Source organism: Dama dama, chromosome 4, assembly GCF_033118175.1.
Source record: "Dama dama isolate Ldn47 chromosome 4, ASM3311817v1, whole genome shotgun sequence".
NCBI classification, from domain to species: domain Eukaryota; kingdom Metazoa; phylum Chordata; class Mammalia; order Artiodactyla; family Cervidae; genus Dama; species Dama dama.
In genome coordinates this window covers 9,928,137-9,949,261 of record NC_083684.1, presented here as the reverse complement: position 1 = coordinate 9,949,261, position 21,125 = coordinate 9,928,137, and the positions used below count along the sequence as shown (strand labels likewise).

The window sequence follows — 21,125 nt, the reverse complement described above, 5'->3', positions numbered from 1 at the left end:
TCTCTCTCCTTCTATCTCTCTCTCAGACCCAAAACACACAGACATACAAAATACAGGAGGAAGAAAAAGGTTTCTCACAGTTCCTCCTGTATAATCTTCAGGGACCAGTCTTAAAACCACCTACAGAAATATTATGACACGTTAGCTGCCGTCACTCTCCCATAAGATTATAACAAGCATCCATGGACTAGAATGTGTAAAGCAGAAAAAAAAAATAATAAAGTCTGCTGTATAGGTAGGTTCTTTGCAAAAGAGCAAAAGGCAGTTCTACAAAGGCCATTACTCAAGGAGAAACTAAAGGGTTTGCCTGTTCCCAATAACTTTCAGTGCTCCGAAGCTGTGCCAGACATTCTTATCCCCACTAACTATATCCACTAACCAGAATTAAAGGTTCATGACACCAGATAGCTCTTGCCAAGAAGAAAATATGGAGGTTACGGCTGTCAATCATGTTAGGGGGAAGCGGAAGCAGGACTTTCTGGGAGCGATGAGGTTCTAATGTGAAAGACAGGAATATGCCATTAGTGAAAAGAAGGAACTTTAAAAATGGCTTCTCCTGGGTGAAGTGAATCAAGAGGGTAGCCCCTCTGTCAGGGTCACAAGAACCAGAAAGCTCAGTAACGGAAACATGCAGAACAGTCATCCACCAGGCCCTGCCCATGGGAGCAAGAAGCTTGTTTTCAAGCCTGATTTTCACCTTTAGGCAAAAACAATAGCAGAAATGTGAAACTCATAGCAAAAATCTCAAATTTGATAGTCAAGAATTTGTTTTAACTAGGAAAATACAACCATATTGTTAGTTAGATTCTTGACCTGAATGATTTTTGCTCTGCCATGTAAAAGGTGACAAAGACTGGTGTCACAGGTGATTTTGTAGGGCTGCTAACGTGTTTTATGATTTAGACTAATACAAAATCTTTAATATCTCAGAAATGACATAAACTGACATAATATTTTTGAACCATTCCAAATAATGATTTGCAAAACTCTACATCACATTAAAAATTTAGCCTGATAATTCAAACATCTGCACAATTCCATTCTTCCTCAATACAACTTACATTTTTATTCCATTGTAAAAGACATTAAAAACTTTGAGTTTTGAAAATATGTAAGATTAATAATTTATACCTCCAGTAGTAAAGAGAAACTGAGCCATCCTCATATAATAGAATGATTTAGTATAATGTGATACTAACCCACCAGGTCATCGACTCTCTTCAGAGTCATTATGATACATCCTGACAACTGTTTTAATTATCAAACACTGTACCTGTGAAAGTCTTCTCTATGAGAGAAACAAATGGGCCACACACCCAGACCATTTAAAGTCCACTTTCAAATGCAAAATGCACTTTTCTTGCTGAAACTAGCAAAAATTAATATTTTGAAAGAAACTAGAAAGATGGGAATGGGGGATTTGATGTGTAAAGTCCTACTTTATTATCTGAAGTATAACAATTTTACTATATTAACATTCATATTTTGCCAAGGATCCTTATTATTAGCTATGAGCACTAAGTCATATGATGTCATAATAGATGGCAAGATTGTACGCAGATTTAAACATTAATTTTTAAAATCATTCGAGGTGGTCTAGATAGATTTACACCTAGTAGTTTATTCAATTTGCAAGCCTGTAAAGTGTTTAGAAATGAACTAGCTTCATGGGGCTCTGTATAATAACACTGCACTGAAGCAGCTTCTCTAAGATGCTGAAAATTAGGCCATGAATACAACCACCCCAGAGGATGTCAAATACATCAGAATAAACTACACGTTAATGGCAAGCTTATATTTTTAGGCCCTCATTTTAGGGAGCCTATTAATTATTAATATGACACTGATTAATTTATTTCCTTTTGTCAAGCCTGCAAATCTACCACAATTTGAGTATTACATTAAAAGTCACAGCACAGTACTTCTTAAAAATTATAATTGATATTGAAGTTTCAGTTCCCACATTCAAACTACTGTGGTATACGAACAACAAAAAAAGAAACACAAAGACCCGGCGTATTCATTTGTATACTACTTGCTTCTTATATTTGGTTTCCGACTGTATTTTAACTTTTTTTCCTCTCCCGCTCATATTCTATTAATTTTGGTCGTAGTTAATATAGATGAGTAGTACAATGGCATCTTTAAATTGTTTTTAAAGATCATTTATTAAACTGATATAGCAATTTACCCCAATGTGACCTCTAGTTGCTTGGCTTGGGTATTATTCCATATATATGAAAATTTGATGGAGATCCTTTGTCAAGAACTATATAATTTTAATGAAGAGACAAAAATATCCCTCACCCAAAGCACTGACCTAAATTAGACATTAATTTTCCAGACTCTCATAGAGTCTCCTTAATTATATGACTTCTAACCATTAAAATGGTACCGTATTGCCTAGAAGCGCAGAGAATTCCATTTGGTTCCCAAATGAGGAGCTTCACGTAAATCTTTTCCCCAAATATATGCAACTCCACACAGATTACAGCAGCAAGCAAAGCTAATCTGACTAAATAATACAAAGATACCAATCCCAAAAAGACCCCTCCCCATCTCTCAAAGACCAGATAAGTCTTATAACTGTGTTACACAAAGACTCATCATCCATTGAAGACACCCAGCAAACTTGGGATCCATTTCAAGTCTTTCATATTTTTCTCAAAGTGCATTTCCTCAGAATACACTGATTTATCTGAAGTGGGCAAGAGAGCCACGGAAGGAAATTTCTATTGCCCTACAACTATCATTTTGGTTAATAAGAACTGCTAGTGCTGAAGCCATATTTAAAAGAAAATTGGAATCCAGTTCCTCTAAGGAAGAGATAATCTTATTAACTCAAGTATTCATTTGTTAAACAAATATTAATTTGGGGGTTAGGCATAAAATTTTACAGAGAAGGGACAGAGAGATAATGAAATCTTTCAAACCCATATGCTTTGCCTGCAGGAATACACTTATTACCTGCTGTGATGTCACTGGGTAATTTTCCTGGATGGTAGAGATGCAGCTTAAGTTTTCCATCATTAAGAAAGAGGAGGAGACCCCCTGAAACCAGCTGAAGCTCCGTGAATAACAGGAGCCCAGCCTTATTCCAGGTTCGAAATTGAAAAGTGGCAGAAATCTCGTCCTCCCCGAAAGAGCCCGGCAGTGCCAAGTAACTCCTGGGGCTCAGAAAAGTCACAGGCACAGACTGCGGTTGTGAGCAAGAAAATGACACATTTCCCTGAGAAGAGAGGAAAAGGGAAAGCTTTCAGAATGACACATCACATTAGTAATAGAATCTGAACCATCTAATTACCCCTGGTTTAAAACAACATGGAAAACTGCTACCAACATAGATATGGAATTCTTGCCATATATTTTAAAGGTTCTTCAAATCCAGTGATACATAGTCAGACAAATCTCTCCCTGGGCTTTCTGGGTGAAATCATTTTCTTCCCATTTCTCAAATTTCACAAAGGCATCTAACTCAATGCAATTGAATTCAATCAAAATTTATTTAAAACAATTCTTTATTTATGTTTTACTTGGTTTTCCCTTCCTACTTTTGCTGCCTTTGGCTTCAAAGCCACTCCATGACATAACCAGTATTAATGAGCTACTGGTTCCCCTTCCATATTCTTTCATAATTTTCTGTTACCATTGACATATACAAATATATATTAATACATACACACATATATATGTGTACACATATTTAAGATATATATTCAGTTATATGTATATTCACAAACACCTAAATATATATTTGGAATACATATACCAACATACTAGACATTATTTGTTTTATAAAAATGGGAGCCATGTTTTATGCTGTTTACAGTACCATGATTTTATCATGAACAAATACCTTATGGAAATCCCCTTGAGTCATCTGGTAAAAGCCTAATTCCTATTTTTATTGATTAGGCAATATTCTACTATGTGAATGGTCAAATTTTCAGTCAATTGTTTTCTTATCAAGAGGTTTTCTCAGTGGCTCAGTGGTAAAGAATCTGCCGGCAAAGCAGGAGACATAGGTTTGATCCCTGGGTTGGGCAGATCCCCTGGAGAAGGGAACAGCTACCCACTCCCTTATTCTTGCCTGGAGAATTCCAGGGCAGAGGAGCCTGGTGAATTATAGTCCATCAGATTGCAAAGAGTTGGGACATGACTGAGCAACTGACACTTTCACTTTCACTAATATGTTGTCACTTTGTTTCAAAGTTTTGCCTCTCTCAACAAAGCATGAATAAGCTTCTCTATGTATTTTCAGTTCTTCAGAAGACAATTCTAAATTCAGAGCTAGTGTATCTACATATTTTAATAAATATTTCCAGTTTCTTTCTTGAACTCCAAAAAAAGTTAAATTCTCTACATTTCCAACAGTAGTACATACACAAAGACACACTTTTCCCCACATCCTTGGCAGCAATAGGTATTACATTTCTTTTACATTTGCATAAATTCCAGGACAAAATGCCCATGTGATGTATCATTGTTATTTATCTTGCATTTACCTAATAAAGAATCTAAGCCTTCTTCATGGGTTTGTTGCTCTTTGGCCTCACTCTCATCCTCTGCTTATTTTTCCTTTTTTTTTTTAGGTTTAACATTGCACAATACAATGTACAATGTACTACTTACCTTCTTATTTTGAACCATTGGTTTTTTTTTCTTATCATTATGCTCTTGTCATCAGATTCACATGTATTATTTCTTATCTAATGGTTTTTAAATAGATCTTCAAGATACATTAGACTTGCAAATTTTCATTAAGATATTGTACATGAAAGATTATTTTGCTATTAGTACTAAATACATATTTAAGGATTAAGAAAAAACATTAAAGTCTAAACTATTTAGAAATAATTAGCATGTTCCTTAACAGGCTTCAGAAATCAAGATAAATGTTTTTATTTTTCCTGAAAATAACCTTCAACAAACCTTCTAAATATAGATTTGAAAAGTCGATGAAATCACTTTATTCAGAACAATGCAAGCTGGAATTAAACTACTGGTCTAGGTTAAACAAAAACATTTGGCTATGTTGTGATTCTGTTAAAAGTGAACTAGCTTTCACTGCAGACAAATATCTTGTCCCAGTGAATGAAACATCAAAAGCTGAAGAGTGAAATATACTGACCCATAATGTAAAGGCAATTATAAGACTAACAAACCTGGTAAAAATGGAAACATTTACCACCTGCATTTGGACAGCTGTCTGCTAGCTACTCTGCAAGGAGCAAATCCTCTTGGCAATGAAGAGCCGGTGTTAGCTACATGAGCAGCTTCTGGAAACTCATTTTGCAATGAAACACTCACATCTCTCTCTCTACAATAGTTTTATTTTCCATCTAAATCCTTTTCCCTTTTATATTAAAAAAAAAAAACTTTAAAAAAATCTTGCTGGATGGTGTGCTCATATAAACACTATCAATTCACACAGAGAATTAAAAATAAAATATTTTATAAGCAATAAATAATCCCGTGATGTGCTCTGGGTTTTACTGACACAACATGAGCTTTATTATTTATTTTGAATTTTGAACAGTTAAAGAAATGTATTCAAATGGTTGGATGTGTCTGCTTTTCTATCAGCAAGTAGAAAACCACATTTTCCAGAACCTCTTTTCTTATCTGGGTCCAGTTAAAAGTTAGCCAAAGAGGGAGCTGACGAGACACCTGAGTCAGAAGTGAAAGGCTGGCCACTTTCCCCAAAAGGTTTTCTGTGTGTGATGAAGTCCAGGGAAGGATGATGACAGAGGGGCTGGTGACTATCCCAGCATGTCCTGCCTCTTTCACTCTGCTCCATCTCTTCTTCCAGACAGCTGACCTCCACTTTGCAGCGCCTCCAGCTGTTATGATCCAAGTCCTAAAACAGACCCCTTGTCCCTAAACCCACAAGGGTGCTGCTTCTCTGCCTGCACCCTGACCAATACAGCTGAATTTAAATTCCACCACATTTCCACAGAATCAGAACATCATGCAGCCTGACCAGCACTGCTCTTGGCAGATGCAATCTTGTGAGAGCCTATTAGTTTCTTTTATTAGTTATGATTGACCTGGCAAAATACAAATTTTTCAACCACTTCTCTAATATACGTGCATGTTATCTGATTCCAGGAAACCAGTATTCTGCTTCGGAGAGTAAGTCAGGGAGTATCTTATTAAGGAAATTACAGAGCAAAAGAAATTAGTCTCCTGGGACCAATAATATTACAACAAAATAAAACGATCAGTTGTACCAAGAAAAGAACGTTCTTTACTTCATATAAAAATAAAATAATCATGACCTGTGAATTTTAAATGTTTTGCATAGAATCAATCCTATATATGCATATTGCCAAGCTGAGAACTGAGAACTTTTCTTTTAAAGAACAAGAGTAAAGTCTAAAATACCATGTCAAGTGGGAATTCAAAATGAAGCATTTTTTGGGGGGTGGGGGGAAAGCCACACAGTTTTCCTTTTTTGTTAACATGAAGACTCTCTTACCAGAATGATCATCTGTGGGTCCTGTCGCTTGGCCAAATCAATGATATCCACTCCATTGTAAAAGAGATTTTCTAAACACCCATGAAAGTGTTTATGGGGGAATGACACTGATTTTCCAGGTGCTGGAATCCCTCCAAAGCTGATCTTAGAAAGAAAAATGGCATCAATAATATTGTTTAGTGATTTTCTGATAATCTGCTTAAATAATTATGATTAGCAACTATAGCTGTAATCATCACAGATAGATCAATTTTTCAGTACTCTACACTGCCATATTGTTAATTTCACATGGAGATTTAAAAGAAAATTAAGAGGCAGATTTTAAAATAAGTTTATATGCACTCAGTTTTCACTTATAAAGAGCCTGATTATTCTTACAAGTTGCTAATCAAACCCGATTTGAATATTTATTGGTTGTTGAAGAATAATACATCTTTTTTTCCATAGTGACTGGCTTTAACAATGTAACCAATTATAATGACATTTTATTTTGTATACATTTCTGGAATATATTGATTTTTGTGCATTTGAATTGGTTACTGATGCATCAGTTAACCTATTCGTTGCTACATTCTTCCCTAAATCTGCACTGTTCAGGAGTGCTCTTTGCCCCCCCACCTCCAAAATCATGCAACACATTCTATATTTACTTGTGGTAATGAGATCTCTTCCCGGAGATTTCCTGCATACACACTGCAGGCAAAAAAGATGACATTTCTTTACAATGATAAATTAACATGTGAGGAGCAAAATGAAGCCTCAGTACTATAGGCACAAAATTCACTGCTTGAGTGAGGTTACCTAGAGGAACACTTCCTCAGGACCTGGCCTGACTCTGGAGGTGGGTTTTCAGAGCCTACTGCCTTCCGTGTGACCTCACCACCGAGACGTCACGAAGTCTGCATGAACTGAAACGTAACCATCACACCTCATGACCCAGACGCAGGTCGCTGAGCTCGCCCTGGGCGCGGAAGCGACGCCTGTGCTCGTCCACCGTGAAGTTGACGTGTGCGCCCCAGCGCTGGACGAGCGCGGAGTGCCATTGCTGGTCGTCCAGCAGGCTGCCCAGGCCGAGCCCGCCCGGGGCGCCGGCCGCGGGCTCCGCGTCACCTGGGAGGGGAGAAAGCAGCAGAGCCATGACTCCCGGCTTGAAAGGGCCAGTCTCTCCTAACAACCGCAGGCTCCCTCCATGCACCCCAGCCAAACGCTAGTCTGAATTTACCCCACCTTTGAATGCAATATCCTCTCAACCTGCTCTCATTTCTTCCACTCTTAACTCTCTTGATTAGTGTTACCCACCATCACATGTTCATTCTCAATGAAAGTTTCATCTTTGCTACAAACTTATTATTTTTACTACCTCAGTATTTTTTCAGTGACCCATCCCTTCCATCAAGATGTTTGAAAATAACTAAGTGGTTCTATCAGCACTGTGTAAGAAACATCAAATGAGGGTCCTGAATAGTTTGCAAACTATATGAAAGTGCAATACTGGCATATATATATATGTGTGTGTGTGTATGTGTATATATATGTATATGTGTATACATATGTATGTATATATATACATATATGTGTGTATATGTATGTATGTATATATGTATGTATGTATAAATGTATGTATGTATAAATGTATGTATGTATAAATGTATGTATTCCTTGAATGTGGAAATAAGATACCTTAATTGTTAAAAAAGATGAGCTATAAAAACAGTTACTAAAGTGATAGCTAAATGACCAGATTTTCAAGCACTTTACCCAAAGAGTTCTACCTGAATTAATAAGCAAAAAGAGTTTTCCTCTTCTTAATTCCAGTGTGATGTGATCCCCGTTTTGCCCTTCCCGGTGGAGTAGAATCCCATCACTCTGCATGGTTTTAAATTTCAAAGAAATTACATCCTTTATCGGGCTCAGAGATTTTTTATCAAGTCTGTAGAGAAGGCAACTTTTTCCATCAAGATCAACCACCTCTGATCCTAGGCAAAGATATTAAAAGTTGTTCTAAGGATAAATATGCTTTTCATTAAAGTATCTAAAAACTACATCTATGAGAGGATTATACATATACCCATACATGTATAGTTCAGCTCTAAGTCAATTATAATAATGGAAAATAAAACCACCAAATGTCTAATTCCTTCTTGACACCTAGGATTGATTCCATTTCAGGCTTTACTCACCTATTTACAAAACTCATGATCTAGAAATACATCTTGAAATGTATGCCTAATTTCTCTTATATTATTAAAGATTGTTTCTTAACCCATAAAAACATCAAGGAAAAGGTTATAATTAATACTGATAAAACCACTTTGCATATTTCATGACCAACATTTTCAATAACTTTCTTAAACGCTGGAGTTAAATGGTTTTTTAGTTTCTGAAAAAGTAGAAGTCTTTTTCTACTTTTGAAATCTCAAAATTCTTTCATGTGTCATATATAAAAGAGATCCACATATAAATACATACATATACATCAGACTCGTCAAATGCCACCCCAAATATATATTAAACTGACCTTTGTGTTATATTTTATTATTTTTGTGGCTAAGTAATAGTATTTAAGAGCAATGCTATTTTCTGTCTTCTCAAGGGTGTTGCTGGAAAGATATTCACTTAATGACATTATAAGGGTTGTTCTGCCGTGTTTGTGTCATAACTGTGACATTGACAGGTTTTTTCAGCTTTCTGACAGTGTCTTATCTAGTCATTGTCAAGATCACTTTTATTTAGTTCATCTGAAAAAAGATGTCATGTTATACCAGTAACATAACAGTACATCTGTGAAAATCAGTTGCACCCTGAGCAAGAGACACAAAAAAGAGCTGATAATACTCAGAAAGCCTAGTAGCATTTCCTACATTTCACAAATCAAAGATTTTTTTTAAAAAAGCAATTACCCTTGAGAGTGCATTTATGTAATAAATGAAGAGGTTAGGGAAGCCCAATAAAATAGGAAGCTATTTTTCAACTGGTTAGGTGACTTCTCCCAGTCAACAGAATGACATTACAGTTTACTCATCTTGTTTCATTTGACAAAATTATTACATCAACTTGTATGCTCAAATATGCATTTCATTCAGATTATCCATCATATTTAATGTGAACCATTTACATTCACCACCACCCAAATTTTTTTTCAACTATTTTATGCAGTTATCTTTTGGAAATTCAGAGGTTTGATTTTTCCACATCTTGTTAATGTGCTTATAAAGAATTCATTCACCAAGTGCACATGAATAAACATTGCATTCTGTAGAAAGAATAATGTTAACCGAACAATTATTCCTTGTTATATAGCTGAATGAATGTGCATGACACAAACATAACTCTGTGTCAAATACAAATAATGTGTCCTATGATTATTAGATTACAATAAATTAAGAAAAATTCCAGTAAGACAGACCTTAAATGCTGACACATTTGAAGCAATGCAGTTATCTCTGAGTTAATGCATCGCTTAAAGGCAACCATCATTATAATGATTTTATTTCAGATAAAGTCTATCTTTGGAATTAGCTACCAAGAGATTTTTTTTTTCCCAATGAGGGACTAGCCTGGGATACTTCAGCCTTCTATTTCTTTTTCCCCCTCTTCTTCACTATAGTTATTACATTATAATGGTCATATTAGCCTTTCATTGCACCAAAAGCTTTGTGCCAGGAATATGTCCATCAGCAAAATGGGATAGTGAGAAACATATTAGACTACTGATGCTTAAGGCAACGGTATACTATTTCATCTCTTAAATGGAAGCCACTTGCCATTTTCTCTTGCCCTGACCTGTTATGTTCTTAATTCACGGGTATCACACTATGTAATTGGACCCATTCATTAAATAAACACATATTTAGACCATCTAGTTTGAGGCCTGTGATGGATGTGATAGATTGAGGCCCTGTGATAAAAAGATGGGCCGACACCAACATGGCCCTTGTCCTCACGGAAGTTACATTCAGTGAAGACAGACAAGCAGCGTGTGAAAAAGTACATTCATAAACCATCACAGACTGTCAGAGGCATTCTGGTCAAGACTAAAAGAAGCCTGGGGTCACTTTAGTTAAGCTGGTTGGGAAGATCAGTTCTGAGGTCTAGAAACCTGAGGCTAAAGCAGAGGGTAAGCAATAATCTTCTTACTCTTGCCAGACTTAAAGTCCTAAACTTGTCCCCATAAAATAGAATTACTTCTATTATGTTTAATTTTAAGATGGCTGGACATTCTCCAAATGCAGTCTTTCCTTCACTGTCCTGAAAGGAAGCTCTGAGGTTGCTGAGAAACCCCAGGGGCAGTCAGTAACTCAGCTCTCAGAAGGAGAACGTAGCAGGGGGGCAGCTACCCTTAAAAGGGGGCCCGAAAGCCAGAAGGTAGCTAAGTAGAGGATTCAACAAACTCATTACAATCACATCACAGATCTCACATCCATGTGAACAATACCCTCCAGGAAAAAAAAGCTAAAAACAATTCAGAGTGTGAGTACAACGTCAGTACAGGGAAACTTCACATCACATCCGTGCAATATATATATGAGGATTCTCATAAGACAAGAAATTCAGGATGGTTCCTAACAGTATTACTTTAGACAGGAAGCTCATTTATAAAATCTATTTACGGAATTTATCTGACATATTAAAAGCATATGATTTTAAATAATACTGATAAAATGCTGTGCTATGATTAAAAACAGTCAATGACATAAAAATCTGGGACTATCTGAAAAAAATAATCTTCTGAGAGACAGAGGGAGAGAGAGGGAGAATCTAAATTTTCTTCAAGGATGCTGGTCGGAGAGAGAGGTCTCTTTGGAAAGCGATGTTACCACTGCTAAGAAAACTGGAAAAACTGGAAAATAAATCAAAGGGATAACTTCATGTCCTCTCAATGTCATGCTGGAGCTTTTTAAAAGAGTCCTATATAAGGATTACTTAATTCTAGGTGAATTCACAAATGTCTAATTTTACTGTTTATTACTGATCAGGGCCAGACTCTAAGTTACATATTAATTTATAGGTTTTTTTTTCCCCAGTAGAGATGTAAATAACTTCCATTCTGGCAGGAAATACATCCCCAGATACTTTGGTTTTATTGCCCTGCCGGGCATTAACCATTCGTGTACTTAACCTAGTGACAGTAATCCAACATTCTTAGATTCCTGTATACACTCAGTCTCTCAAATTTCCTTTGGACTAGCTTTACCAGTCTTTGGATTTCTTCTCTAATAAATCAAATGTACCTTTGATATACCTTTATGCTCTACTTGGATCAATACAGAACTACCATCTGACCCAGCAATCCCATCCCTGAGTATATATCCAGAGAAAGCTATAATTCAAAACAATACATGCACCCCAATTACAGCACTATTCACAATAGCCAGGACATGGAAAAACCTAAATGACCATCACCAGAGGAAAGGATAAAGAAGACTTGGTACATATATGGTGGAATATTACTCAGCCATAAAAAGAGAATTAAATAACGCCATTTGTAGCAACATGGATAGACCTAGAGATTACCATACTAAGTGAAGTAAGTCAGAAATAGAAAGACAAATATCATATGATATCCCTTATATGTGAAATCTAATAAAAATGATATAAATGAATTTATTTACAAAATAGAAATAGATCTCAAAATAAAATTTATGGTTACCAAAGGAAAAACATGAGGGGATGTGATAAATTAGGTTGGGATTCACATATACACACTACTATATATAAAACAGATAACTCATAAAGACCTACTGTATAGCACAGGAAGTTTACTTAATATTCCATAGTAATCTAAATGGGAAAGAATATGAAATATATATGCATATACATGTATAACTGATTTCCTTTTCTCTACACTTGAAACCTGAAACACAACACAGTAAATCAGCTATACTACAATAAAGTTTCTTTTAAAAAAGAGCACTGGCAATGCAAAGACATTCTCACAAAAGAAAAAGTCCAGATGATTTATAACAGTATTTCTTCATGTTGAAACTGACAGGTATATGTACCATTAATAATAAAAGAAATCCAACTCAATGTTTATTTGTTTTGACGGAAATACTAAACTAATATCTAAAATAATATTAACATTTAAATTACCATTCAATAACATATTCCAATCTTTTGTCAAACATCTTTTTGGGGAAAAGAAGCTTTTGTACACAATGGAATGTATAAATAGGAAAAGCTGAGGTATTAAAAATGGATTACAGGAACAACTGAAGTCAGCAGTAAATGTAGCAGTAAATGGTCTACTGTCCAAAGGTGTAAGAAGAGACATGCTACTTGATTGTAGGAGAGAACTGTTTCTCTAATTGCAAATTGGTTCATTGGTATGCTTATTAACTAAAGTTATATTTTTAAATGGGTTTTTATTTCATTGCTTTACTGCACTGACCTCTAACAGAATATTGAATAGAAATGACAATAGTAAGCATCTTGTCTCACTCCTGATCTCAGGGGAAAATTTGAAATAATCCACCATTAAGTAGGATACATGCTATAAGTTTCTTGTAGATAATTTCTAACAGATTAAAGTAGCTACTTTTGTTTCCTTGTTGGTAAAGAGTTCTCATCATGAATTAGGTACTGGATTTCATCAAATATTTATTCTTTATCAATTCAGATGACATATGATTTTTATTCTTTATTCTGTTAACATGGTGAATCATATTACTCAATTGTGTATGACTCGTGTGTGTGTGTGTGTGTGTGTGTGTGTGTGCTCAGTCATGTCCAACTCTTTGCGAACTCATGCACTGCAGCCTGCTAGACTCCTCTGTCCATGGAATTTTCCAGGCAAGAAAACTGGAGTGGGTTGCCATTTCTTACTCCAGGGGGTCTTCTCCACCCAGGGATCCAACCCATGTCTCTTGCATTTCCTGTACTGGTAGAATTCTTTACCAACTGTACCACCTGGGAATACCCAACGTTAAATATGTATTCCTGAATCAAATGTGCATGAAATGTTAGCCTTATGCATCACTGGATTTGATTTGCTAATATTTCACATAAATGTTTTTACTTCTGTTTCCAAAAGAGACTGACCTATAACTGAGGTTATACTTTTAATGATTACATTATCATCAATATTAGTAATGTGGCCCTATTATACGCTGGCTCACCATGGGGAGGGCATGAACTCTAATTTTCTATAAATAAATTTCAAATTGTTCTGACATGTTCACCTCCTGTTGGTCTGCCCCCTTTCAGCTATTTTTCATAAGTATACTTAGCCTAGTAGTTAAGACAGCTAATCAGTGTGGGTTTGACTCTCCACTCTACCTTAGGCAAGTGTATGAGTCTTCTATCATTGCTGGAACACATTTTGTTCCATAAAAAGAAAGCACAAATTTGTTATCTAAGAGCTTTGGAATTCAGAAGTCCTAAAATCAGGGTTGGCAGGGACTGCTTTCCTTCTGATGTCTCTAGAAGACAATCTCTTTGCTTGCCTTTTCCAGCTTTTAGGAACCCCTTCATTCCTTGACTTATGGCCCCTTTCTTCTTGTACAGAACCAGCATCATAGCAACTTCAAATTTCTCTTTCTCATCATCGCTCATGTTTGCATTCATAGTCACATCTCCTTTTCAAACTCTGATCCTGTCCTCTCTCTTTTACAAGGACTCCTGTGATTACATTGGGTCCACCTGGATAATTCAGGATAATCTCCCTAACTCAAGATCCTCAACTTAATCACAACTGTTAAGTAGCTTTGTCATGTATGGTAACATATTTATGGTTAAAGGGCATTATTCCTTCACAGCAAGTTACTTTCTCTCTTTGGCCCTGTACCTTCAACTGTAAATTGTGGGAATAATAAGAGTATATTCTTTTTTAAAACTGAAATATAGGTGACTTACAATATTGTGTTACTAATAGAATATCCTTCATAGGACTGTTGTATGAATGCATATCTACATAATTTTGGAAGTTGCTGGCATATAATGAGGCTTCAATAAATGTGAACAATTACTAATGCTAATGCTATTATTTATTATTAGAATATTGGGCAGGGAAAGAGGTATACCAACAATAGTTTAATAAATACATTTCATGTGTTTACTTTTTTAAATGGACTCTTTAAAAAATAATGAGTTTCTGAAGTGCACAAGAAATGCTCAATTTCCAATGTCAGGGCCGGGTTATGCAGCAAGAATGAGCCTGAGCCATCTGTGGGTTCTGTGGCTTTTTCTCTGTCTGTCAGCAAATGCCTGAGCTGACTCACCACGGCAATTGTCAGTGACCTGAGCCCTCCTCAGTGAATACCTCCATCTCAATTCTTCTCAGAGCTGGAATCAAGGAAAGAAGAGACTCACAAAGATTGCAGGCCCTGCTCTCGTATCTATTCTCCCTGTGACCCTGGGAAAGAGGTATGGCCTGCTTGATGTGAGTGATTCAGAAATACAACCTCCAATTGAATAAAGAGTTTCCTCAGAGAAAATATTCAGATTTCTTTCAGGGAGTTGTGTCAGAAGTGGAATTGCTGAAACATGTGTTCCGTGCTCCTTCTGCAGCACATGTTTATGGAGACCTTTCCGTGAACACAGTGGCAGACACAGTGATGCATAAAACCAAGCGCGGTTTCCCCCAGAGCTTACAGTCTGACGGGGAGGACACCCGTCCCTGAGATGTGATTATTCATGCTTCACTTCTGCATTAGAGCTGGGTCCCAAATGATTTCTCACGTGTGAAGGGGGAGCTGAACCTCTCAGCCTCAGAGAAGGATGTTAACTAAATGGCAGAAATGCTTCACCTCCGTGAGCAGCAAACTGGTTTCCGACCTCTGCATATTTTACATACACACTCCTCACTGTGATATCTTCCACTTGACCCAGTCCCCTTTCCTCACCCTTGCACCCTACCCCTGCTCTAGAAGTTGGAGGCTTCTCCAATTGTGAGGGGTTGCCACTTGCAGAAGCAATGTTTTTCCCACCTTATCAGTGAAAAACACATCCAAGGGCTTGATTTCTCAAATGGCGTGCCGTGGTCCCACCATGTTAGAATCAACTAAGGAGAACCTCTTGTGGCCTCCATACTCAACAAACATCCCGAGCTCTGCCTGGCGTCCACTAATTCATTAATAGAATCTCTGAAAGACAACCCTGACAGACAAGTTCCTGAGTGATCCTGAGGCAGACGAAAGCATGAGGGTTATCTGACAAGAAGAACAAGTAGTTTATAGAAACCTGTTCTCTGAAAGTGAACAACCTCATTGCATATGGAATTGTACCGTGGAAAACAAAATTGTTTTGTTTATTAATATCATAGGCGGTACTTGCAGAACGTTGTGGAGGTGGTAGCAACTTATCCCTGAAAGATATTTCAGGGAGAAACAGATTCTGTGAGTTCAACCATATTATTATTGAATCATATTATTATTGATGAGATCGGCTGACTAAGAAACTTAAATCGGGAAGAATGAAATGGGAAATGCATGAACTGGAAAACAAGTCATTAAAAATAGGAAACTGACTTTATTGATGGTCCTGAAAGAATTCTTGAAAAAGACAAGACAGTCTTCTAATAATTGTTAGGGAATCACCTAAAAAACACAATTAGAAAAAGAGTGCTACCACCGGTGGAAACAGTGATAGACCAAACTCTTCTTGGCTAAATTGAATTCAGTCTTAAACACTGAATACTGCCTCTCTATTTAAAAATTACTACCTATGAATCACTAAACAGAGGTCCAGTTTCTACTTCTAAAAAAAACACATTAATCAGACTGAGTCACCGTTAAACTATTATATGGTGAAATATTAAAGCTACAGCATGACGTAGAGGCACTTGAGTCTGCATTACAGAACTGGGCTTTAAGGAGATGGAGAAGTGAGACTGAGCACTCTAGAAAGCAACAGGAAATGAGCTGTTCTATTTTTGCATGGTAGCACAAAAGAAAACAGAATGATTTAAGGGACTCTTGGGTTTAAAACAACTAAAAGTAATACAACAAAAAGGAAGAAGGCAGATAGGGAAAATGTGACTTGACTATCATGGTTTTAAATGATTGAGTTAAGGTCAGTGATAACACTGCAGGGGGTTATGGGAGCAAACATCATCATGGCCATTTATATGTCAATCTAAATTAACGTTTTAAATAGACTTGAAATAGGTAACATCTACTTCATCAAGGACACTGGAGTATGTCATGGGAGGATGTAAGCTGGATTTCTGTTTCTAATATTTTAATTTCTGTGATCTCACAGATTCTCAGTTTCCCCATTCAGAACATGTGAAGAATAATTCGAACCGTTCATGCTACACCAAAGAAGTTTTTTGCATCCAATGGAAACATCAAAATGCCTTGACATTTATTATTCAGTATGCTATTTAGTGGCTCAGTGGTAAAAAATGCACCTGCCAATGCAGCAGATGCAGAAGACACGGGTTCAATCCCTGGGTCAGGAAGATCCTCTGGAGGAGGAAATGGTAACCCACTCCAGTATTCTTGCCTGGAAAATTCCATGGACAGAGGAAACTGGCAGACTACTGTCCATGGGGTCACAAAGAGTCAGACATGACTGAGCACACAGGCATGCTATTATTATCATTTTAATAGGAAAAACTTTGGAAACATCATATGTTCATCTCAGAGATTTTTCCCTTTTCATCAACTGCCACTGCTTGAACATAATAAACCTGGATATTTACATATTCATTCACTTTTTGGTTTATACCATAGCTAATCAGATATTTTTCTTAATGCATCTACTTAACAAATAATTGCCGAACATTTACTGTGCTAAGTTCTATAGCAGAAGCCTGTTTAACAGTGAATACATAGGCTTCTGGCCTCACGGATCCTCCAGTCAGAAGGAAAAGAAAGAAATCATGAGACTCATCCCCATGTGAACAGATGTTTTTACAAATTGTCAGTGGAACTTGAAGGAAAATGACAGGGTTATATGAGAGTTTTGAGTAGAAAGATTCAAATTAGGTTGCTGATTAGGGATGACATCTCTGAGGAAGTGATATTTAAGATGAATAGATGACCGCCTATGAGAAGGTCCAGGGTCAGGAGGATGTGGGGAGGGGAGGAGGCGGGGGGAAGAGCTGGGAAGGCGGGGAGTCTGGCGAGAGATGGATGGCGTGGCAGGAACTACAGGGAAAATTCAGCTCCACAGCTGAATTACTGGCAGATCACCTTGACTGTGAAAGCTTGCTTCCAGATTTTTCTGGGACAGTCTATTTTGGATTTGTCCTTAGTCCCAGGACATAATAGTTGGCCGTCGGTTATGGTCTTTATTCCTAAAGCAATGCCTTTCTGGGTTTCATTTAGAAGCCCAAAATGTTTAGCAAGTCTAAGATGGCAGGACTTGAATCCCAAGGTGCCCTTCCCAGAACAGATGCTGAATGAAGTCCTCAGGATTTTCATCTCCTGGCTCCTGCTTTTGCCCGGGGCGTCGTGGGCACGTGCAAGTCAGAGATCAGGCAAGCCTTTAAGGGGACTGTGGATGCAGAAGTCAGGGCTCTCCTTCTGACACCTTGCTTTTCGGTATTCCAACCTAAATTTCTAACCACTCTGGCAACTTTGAACTTTGTCCTCTATCTCCTAGCAAAATTTGGCTCCCTTCTGCTTGAGTATAATGATGTTCTTAGGAGGAAGTCAGTTACATGTGGATCTCCTGGAATTTGTTTTCCATCTTTCAAGAATCAAATCCTCTTTAAGTTTCTGCATGTTTTGAGTTGAACTTCAAAACCCTGAAGCAGCTTTTAAAAAATATATTTTATCCAGCAACTATAATTGTTGTGGGCAGCAAGATAGTCCAATAAAAGCTCTCTCTTATGACTGGTACCTAAAAGGAAATCTTTCTCTTTTTGTGAACACATGCATACTATTATTATCATTTTAATAACAACAACTTTGGAAATGTCATATGTTCATCTCAGAGATATTTCCCTCTTCATCGACTGCCACTGCTTGAGTATAATAAATTTGTATATTTATTATATTATATTGTGGATACATTATATTGTGAATGTTTATATAATTATTAACTTGGTCCATTAAATTATTTAGGATTGCAAAATGGGCATATACTGATTCTACTATTTCTTCTTTATTTATATAAATATAACTTAAAACAGAAAGCCCTTCTAATCTTCTATTTTATTACCTTGAGGTACAGATTACATAGGAAAACCAGGATAAATGCTTGATGCTTTCTCTGCATTTATTAGTTTTCAAAATAATGAGTCAATTCCTTAATAGCTTTCCTAGGTAACCAATGAGAGTTTTCTCTTTTTAGAATTATCATGAACCCATTCCTTTAAATATCATTAATATGTTTCAAAACTGCAGTTTCCAACTTTACTGATGCTAAAACATTTCCATCTTTGGTCAGAGAGAGCCTCTTCAGTTGACTCTGTGTTCTTTTGACATAATCCTGATGGGTTTTCGCAGTGTCTTTATTTCCTGGAATTCTAATAGCTAGTCTTATTTTAATTTTAATATAACTTCGCCAATTATCAAATTAAAATCTTAAGACTATAACCTCTACAAGGAATTAGAATTTATCCACTTTGATTTTAAGCCAATAAGAATCTATCCTCTTTTTAAACTCCGACATAACATAGGATCCCTCAGCTGCAATATTAGCTGATAAACAATCTGAGAGCAGGGATTGTATTTAATGCATCTTGTCAAGATATCAGCAGTTAACATGTTGTTAGCATTAGTTGCTCGGTCATGTCTGACGCATTGTGACCCCTTGGGCTGTAACCCACCAGTCTCTTCTGTCTATGGAATTCCCCAAGCAAGGATACTGGAGTGGGTAGCCATTCCCTTTTCCAGGGCATCTGTTGGAGTTGCTTAATAAATAGATATTGGATTTAATCACAACTATTCTTTAGATAAATATAACACATTTCCTGCTTTTCCTTTCCCCGCTAACCCAACAAGTGGTGTGAGAGAGCTGCACCCTGAGTAGATAGAAGTCTATTACCTAGTTTTCTCTCAGTGTTTTTCACCCACATAAACACTTGCACCTCTCATGCTACTTTATTACATTTCCTGTTAATATATTTTCTAAGCAGAAATCTACAGATGTGAGTAGTTCTGACTTTCAGTATTTTTTACATTACGAAGTGCACACTCTTATTTTTTAAGTTAATGTGTTTTGCACTATCTGACTTATTTCCATCTACTAAATAGAATCCATAATTTTCTCTTAAGTGGTCTGCCTCTAAGCACATAAGCATACCAGAGTGATGCTTCTGTACATTTCTCCTCTGCCCGTCCTCACTCAGTCCTTTCCCTGGGCTCCATGCCTGACCTTTAACAGGCTGCATGTGCCACTTGGATGGTGGGGACAGCCTTCCTGAGGTTCCCCAGACCTGCTGCCATGCATTCATTCGTTCATCTATCCAGAAGGCTATCCAGTTTCAACATTGTAGAATGTGCATGATGTGACCGGGAGCAGAACACACCTTCTGACCTAAACAGGAAGTACTAGAGAAACTGTCAGAAAGAGTGATTTCCACAGTGAGAATTATCTAGGTAGGGGAATAAAGGCTGGATGTGTGTGATGGCCCTATGTATCATTTAAAGATCTTAAGACTAGAAAAATCATGAAAATACAGCAGTTCAAAGACAGTAATTATTTTCGCTGTGGCCGGGCAGTTGGACGTCCTTCCACAGATTACAGACCACAGATTACAAGATGAGAGTGTTCACATAAGAATAGAGAAAAGAAACCAAGAATTTATTCTCAGGGCAATTGCTTTAGCAGTTCACCCACAATTAAACATTATCTCCTGCGGCTTAATTGCCATTCTGAAGGACTGACTCCTCAGACACACTCACTTGAACTCAGTTATTTTCTTTTCTTGCCTTTGTTTACCATTGTTTATTCTTTGGGACATACTGCATAGAGCAGTATTTCTTCACCATCAAACACTGTCTTTTTCTTTCTTCCACGAGTTATTTCCTTCCCTACACCTCTTGTCCAGATCTATAAACATGTTCGCAGTGGCTATGGCCAAGACATCTGAAATTTATACTTTCCCTTTGAACCCATAAAATTTAGCTTCGGCTTCTCTCATTACTCAGGAAACAACTTCAGGTTTACCAACATAAAAGTAGAACATGCTGTTTGATATGGATTTTCCATTCACTTGATGCTCCTTCATAACAAGTTACTGCTCTAACTCATTGGGAGAGAGGGTAATAAAACCATGTGTGGGTCTCACAACAGCCACTTTCCCAGCAATATTCACAGGGACCGCTTGCATGTATAACTCTAGCCAACACGCATTAGGCACAATGGGGAGGGGGCGAGGTTAAGTTTCGGCAAAAAATGCACACTACCTGAAAAACAGTATAAAGGGCCTATTTTAATTATGAGAGAAATGCATTTCTGTCTTTCAAAGACATGAGTAGTTGTACAAACATAGCTTTAAACTTTATACTTTCATTATCAACAGTAAGAAAGATTATGACTTAATAACTAATGATATTGTATAGGTTTCAATTCTGTTTCAATGATATTGTATACTAATGATATTGTATAGGTTTCAAGTCTTCAACCCAGAAGCTATGGAGTTCCAATCTTGCATATTTTTGTTGCTCAAACTCACTGAATCAGCAATGGAATTAATTCTTTCTCCTGCTCCCTTCCAAAACTTATTTGCTCTCCAGTGCCTCCTCTC

The 21,125-nt window shown here is 37.0% G+C and overlaps 1 protein-coding gene across 7 annotated transcripts in view; it reads right to left on the bottom strand.

The window, feature by feature from the left end:
- The window catches only part of CNTNAP4 (contactin associated protein family member 4), a 265,683-nt gene that overhangs the window by 94,596 nt on the left and 149,962 nt on the right, over positions 1-21,125 (bottom strand). For 5 of the 7 annotated variants that reach the window (XM_061133985.1, XM_061134018.1, XM_061134042.1 and 2 more), the window contains exons 5-8: positions 8,240-8,457; positions 7,410-7,580; positions 6,482-6,625; positions 2,968-3,229 (exon numbers count right to left, since the gene is read on the bottom strand). In XM_061133985.1, the coding sequence (XP_060989968.1) occupies positions 2,968-3,229; positions 6,482-6,625; positions 7,410-7,580; positions 8,240-8,457 (795 nt within the window). Of the gene's footprint in view, positions 1-2,967; positions 3,230-6,481; positions 6,626-7,409; positions 7,592-8,239; positions 8,458-21,125 lie in introns of all 7 variants that reach the window. The other 2 variants (XM_061133996.1, XM_061134026.1) reach the window with 2 other exon arrangements.